This window comes from Delphinus delphis, chromosome 8 (genome assembly GCF_949987515.2).
Source record: "Delphinus delphis chromosome 8, mDelDel1.2, whole genome shotgun sequence".
In the NCBI taxonomy this organism is placed as follows: domain Eukaryota; kingdom Metazoa; phylum Chordata; class Mammalia; order Artiodactyla; family Delphinidae; genus Delphinus; species Delphinus delphis.
In genome coordinates, this window is record NC_082690.1 from 59,383,096 (window position 1) to 59,389,095 (window position 6,000).

General features: G+C 53.2%; 1 protein-coding gene across 1 annotated transcript; it reads right to left on the minus strand.

The window, feature by feature from the left end:
- Window positions 1–851: 851 nt before the first annotated feature.
- Window positions 852–5,755, minus strand: P2RY6 (pyrimidinergic receptor P2Y6). The gene is made up of 2 exons (XM_060017269.1): window positions 5,661–5,755; window positions 852–1,954 (listed from the first exon to the last, which is right to left on the minus strand). Exon 2 carries the CDS (start codon window positions 1,918–1,920, stop codon window positions 934–936), a length of 987 nt encoding a protein of 328 aa, XP_059873252.1. The 5' UTR covers window positions 1,921–1,954; window positions 5,661–5,755; the 3' UTR covers window positions 852–933.
- Window positions 5,756–6,000: the final 245 nt, after the last annotated feature.

Here is a 6,000-nt window from a genome sequence, read left to right on the forward strand (position 1 = left end):
ATCAAACTGCCTTCTGTCCAAATTGTCAGCCTCTCCAGCAAGGACACTTTCAATGGATTCCCAAGATGGGCCGGGGCCTGGTTTTCCCCCTTCCTCTACCAGCTGCAAGCACACCTCAACATTACTGTGGAGTTTAACTCCTGCAGAGCCCTCCTTGGCTGAAGAGCCTTGGAGATTAGGCAGGGCTAAAAGAAAAATGCTGAAGAAGTTGTACAGTCCTTCCCCTCCCTGCCTTGTCCCTCTGCCCTTTCCTCTCTCCGCTCTAACCTTCTAAGGTGGAAGGCTCCCTTTGCCATGGCTGGTTCTGCCAGTACTGGGTCTGTGTGGCATACTAGCAGCCATGGGCTGGCCACATTGTTCCACAGGAGGAAAACTGAGATCTGGGAGGAGGGAATAAGGAATGGAGGAGTAGTGAGTGGGGGTGGGGCGGGAGTGTGTGGAGATGAGGACAAGGAGCAGAGAGGACCAAATGAATGAATGGAACACAGTACATCCCCCAGAGATCTCATATTCATCCCTCAAAACCCAGCTCAAATGGCCCTTCCCAGAAGCTCTCACTTACCCCTCCCATCTTCTCTTACTCCCTTTATTGGTGACGCCAAAGTATGCAGCATACTCTGGTTACAGTACATGCCGTACTATATTTTTGTGAGCAGCTTAACTCTCTCCCCAACTCTCCATGGCTTCTTGAGACCTTCTGGAGAACCAGGCCCAGGCTTGTCTCTCTCTGTACCCACAGGGCCTGGTTCAGAAAAAGGGCTTAATAAATAGTTGCTGGTGAAGTTTTGGGGTCGGGGGGGGGTCTCACTCTATGCCCAGCTGAGCTAAGCTCTAATTCTCTGCATGGTTTGGGGCTGGTGGAGCTTTTGATGCCCCAGCCACAGTGGCAAACACAATGGTTGCCCAGACTCCACATGTCCTGCCCCAGTGGACTCAGCAACCCTGTCGCTGCCACTTGGCTGTGAGTTTCTGTAGCAGCTCATGTGGCCGCCGGCGGAACTTCTTCTGGGTAAAGTAGAAGAGGATGGGGTCCAGCACGCTGTTGGCACTGGCGAAGGGCCGTGTGCCCTTGTAGGCGGCCGCGAAGGCCTCCAGCACAGGGCAGGGGAGGCCAGGCGTAGAGCGCACCGCCAGGTAGGCTGTCTTGGTGATGTGGAAAGGCAGGAAGCTGATGGCAAAGGCAGCTGCCACCACAACAGCCATGCGGGCTGCCTTGCTGCGCCGCTCCCGGGCCACAGGCCCTGCTGGGCCGTCCTGGCGGCACAGACGACGGGCCAGGCAGCAGTAGCAGGCCAGCAGGGCAACAAAGGGCAGCAGGAAGCCGATGACTGTGAGGGCCATGCCATAGGGCATGTAGTGGGTGGCCAGGGCAGGTGGGCTCAGGTCATAGCAGACTGTGCGGTTACGCTGGATGCCTGTGGCAGCAAAGAGGGCTGTGGGCAGGCACTGGGTCGTCACGGCCAGCCATACAGCCCCACACACTAGCCAGGCAGCCCGGCGGCCCCCACGCTTGTGCCAGGGGGCCAGAGGGTGGCAGATGCCTAGGTAACGCTGGAAGCTGATGCAGGTAAGAAAGAGGATGCTGCCGTGTAGGTTGGCGTAGAAGAGGAAGCGGACCAGGCGGCAGGTGAGGTCTCCGAAGGGCCAGTGGTCACCTTGGGCATAGTTGTAGATGAGCAGGGGCAGGGAGCAGGCATACAGCAGGTCCGCCAGGGCCAAGTTCAGGGTGTACACGGCCGTGCGGGTCAGGGCCCGGCGGGATGTGCAAATCTGGGCAATGACGCAGGCGTTCAGTGGCAGGCCGGCTGCCAGCACCACCGAGTACACAGGCGGCAGCAGTAACCGCTTGAAGTTCTCTTGGTAGACGCAGGTGGTGGGCGGCAAGCCCAGGGCCTGGCCTGTGTCATTGTCCCATTCCATGGCTGTTCAACTGGACTTCCTACATTCAGAGATGCTGGGGAAGCAACATACAATCTGTCAGTGGCCACACTCATTGACCACCCAGTAGGCCCCTGTCCCTCTCTGGGCCTTGATCTCCCCACCTGAACCATCTCTGATACTCACCACCCCACGGAAGCCCTCCACAGCCCTCACTTTAAGGAAACCTGGAATACGATAAAGCTCAAGCTTGGGAGAAATCCAATCCACTTTCTTGCTGTAATATTCACTTCCTACCAACATTCTTGGTGAACTTCTATTCATCCTTCAAAACCCTAGTCAAATGTCTCCTCTGTAAGTGAAGATTTACAGACTTTGGTTTGAATCCCAACTCTGCTACTTACTAGCTGTGTGAACTTGAGCGAGTGATATGATGTACCTTATCTGAGTCTCAGTTTTCCCATCTGAAAAATGGGGGATTGATGTACCCACCTCAGGATGTCATAAGGTTATATGTCATATGTCAGGATGCCATAAGGTTAGAGGCACTAAATCATGCTATGCAGGGCTTCCCTGGGCTCCCTGGAGTTTGGAGATTGTGGTCATGGTGGGCCTGCTTGTCTATCTCTTCCCCACAGACTGCGAAGCTCCTGAGGAGAAGTGCCAGGTCTGGTGCCTCTCTGTGTCTGAGAGCCCAAAATTGGGGCCCAGGGCAGGGAAGGCCCTGGTAATTAATTAATCAGCATGAGTAGAATGTCCACACTTCTGAGCTAAGGACAGTGCCCACCTCCTCAGCCTGGACTCCACCTTCCAAAGCCATGGTCGTTCTTTTGGCTGCAGTCTTCCTATCTGTAGAATGGGGGAAGGAGGTGATTTAGGAGTTCCCTAAATCCTTCCACGGGACTTTTGGCTACAAAGGCGTGTCTGGCTGAGCCACTAGGGCCACAGCGCCCCCTGGTGGCAAGAGTGAAAACCGCTTCCCCCGAAGGCAAATGGCTGAGGGACCAACCAACTCCACAGCTACTTTACAGAGAGGGAAATCCAGGCAGAGTGAGGGGCACTGACCGCTCAATCTTAGTGAGTTAGAAGCAGAGCCAGAACCAGAACCCAACTGACTAAGAGGAGGCAACTTAGTGTGACCCATGGACATGAAGTATAGAGGTTATAAATCTAGCTTCAGAGCTAGGCAGGCCAGGTTCAAATGCTGGCTCCCCTACTTCTATGCTGTTCTACAAAGGGGAGGTTGCTTGCCTTTTCTGGGCCTGTGTCCTTATCAGTAAAACTGTCATAGACCTGATATTCAGTAGGTGCTTAATAAATGCCATGCCATGCCATTGTATCCTACACCTTATCTGTCCACTCATCCCTTCAAGCTAGGTTTTGGGGGAGCCAGCAGCACAAATGCCTCAAGAGTTTCCCTGGTGGGATCAGTCTGACTTATTGATACTCACCTCCCAACTGGCATTTCCATATTTACTGGTGTCCAGAGAGAATTCACAACTTAAATCCAATGGTCCTGGAAGCCTTTGGGATAGTGAGTCAAATCACCCCCTCTCCCTATTTTACAGATGGGAAAAACTGAGGCCCAGAAAAAAACATGAAGTCCTGCAAATGCACTCAGAAGGTGACAGAGGGTTGAAGCTGCGTATAAGGGCTCTGGTCCAGATGCCCATGTTCAAATCCCACGTAAGCTTAGCGGCCTTAGGCCCGTTACCGAACCCCTATGCTCGGCTTCCACACCTATAAAAGGGGATAATATAGTACCTGCCTCATAGGGTTGTTGTGAGGATCAGTGCCTAGCACAGGTAAGGTGAGCTATTCGTTTTTTCTTTTTTTAAATTGGAGTATAGTTGATTTACAATGTTGTGTTAGTTTCAGGGGTACAGCAAAGCGAATCAGTTGTACATATACATATATCCACTCTTTTTTTAGATTCTATTCCCATATAGGCCATTACAGAGTACTGAGTAGAGTTCCCTGTGCTATACAGTAGGTTCTTATTAGTTATCTATTTTACATGTAGTAGTGTGTATATGTCAATCCCAATCTCCCAATTTATTCCTCCCGCACCCCTTACCCCCTGGTGCAAGGTGAGCTATTCTTAACGTGAATATACCTGCTAAATAAAGTTATGAGATTTTTAGAAGTTAATTAGAGCAAAACATAACTCCTCAAACTAATTTCTCCCAACTTAAAATTTGATTTTGATGAAAATAGTTTACCCAGATTCGGGGCAACTGCAAAATGATGATGTTTGGAATTTCTAGTCTGTAACCCACATGCTACAACACTTTAATTATCAAAGATTCTTCCTGTCCATGTGCAGGAGTGCTGGGCACCCAGCTAAGCAGTTAAGCATGAGGTAGAGGCCAGAGGAGGAGGCACAGCAGTCCCCCCCATTGTCACCAAGAAGCCAAGATCAGTACAGGCAAGAGAAAGTTCATTCATCTCTTCATTTGTTTGTTCCAGCCATTCTTTCATTCATGCATTCACTCTTTGTTTTCACACGCCAAACATTTAATGGGTACTCGCTACTTGCTCATTGCATGTGGCATAGTGTACAGATGTAGATGTAGATAGATACATATACAGATATATGCACACACATACACACATTCATATACACATACAGATGCTAGTCTGAGCGGGGAGACCAGTGTGAGCCACGGGATGGAAGAAACTTTTCAGAGGAGGATGAAAGATGGAGCAAGTCCCTGGTGGTTGAGGAAGATTTCCATGGATGGAGAGGGGTGTGAGGCCCCCGGGTTGGGGGGTGCCCAGGTGAGGAGGAAGAGGGCGCAGGCAGGGCCTGAGAGGAGAGCAGCGTGCTAGGACAGAAGGTTATGGTGAGGATGGAGAGCAGGTGGAAGGAATTGTGCTGCGCGCCCCCCCCCCTCTTTGGGGAGGTCTGTCGCCCTTGGACACCACCCCGAGAGAGAGTCCTCTGCCTCAGGCGACTGCAGTTTCCAGGTGTTTTCTGCCTCGCGCTCCCTGGCGAGAGGGGCCCTCCCGGAAGGAGGCAGGGGCTGCTCTAGGGGATCCAGGCAAGCCTTCAGGTCTGCTCCAGGAAAGGTCACACTGGCTTCCCGATCCACTCGCCTTCTGAGGACCTAGGAGTGGTGAGCTGTTCTCCCACTTCCCGGCAAGAGCTGGTCCCAGGGAGGGCTCGTGTCGTCCCTGCCTCCGGGCAGCAGCTGACACTCCTTCGAGTTCTCACACCTGTCACTCACTCTTGGGCCCTGTGCCCTGGACCAGCTCAGACCCCAGCCTCTTCCTGGGCTCCAGCTGCTCTGCCTGCGGTGGAGGGCTTTCTAGCTGGTGGCTCTGACTACATCCTTCCCTGTATCCCTCTGCCCTTTGAAGAAAGGCTCAAACTCTTGTCCTGACAGTCAAGCTCCCTGCCGAGCCCTCCAGCCTCATCTGAAGTACCCCAGATGACGTACTTCAATCTGCCCCTTCCTCTCTTGCCACACTGTTCTCAAGACACACGGCCATTCATGGCCAGAGATCCAGACTTCCTCTCGGGTTTCCCCATTTTTGCTGTTCCCGTCACACAAAATGCCATTTAACCCATCTCTGTTTGTCAAAACCCTAAGTGTCCATCAAGCTCCAGATCTAATCTTACTTCTGTCTTTTCTGATCCCCCAGTTGGGTGGAGTCCCTTCCTCTCTGCCCACCTCCCAAACCTGTGGACCTCCTTTAGGTCAGCGCTGGACCCAGCCTGCCTGCCCGCCTCCCCCACCCACCCTGGCCCACGGCCCCCGAGATGTGCCAACACTTACATGCAGCCTCCTGTCCCTGAAGCGCCTTAGCGGCCCCAAGTGTGTTGGGTCAAGGGGAGGCCAGACATGCCCTGAGCCCAGGCTGTAACACCTCCGACAGGGCAGCTTCCTCTGTTTCCTGGCAGGGCTGTCTCCGATTGAAATAGCCCCTGCGGGGGCCTCCCCCCGCCGCATCACCCTCAACACCAATGCCTAGCGGAAACTGAATCTAAGGAGCGAGGAGGCAGAGAAAAGATCTTCTTCCTGGAAACATCCCCACCCCAGCAGACGAAAGCGGGTGATGAAGAGGCAGACAGAGGTGGGGGAGGACCAGAGGCTGCTGCTCTGAGGCCAGCCCCAC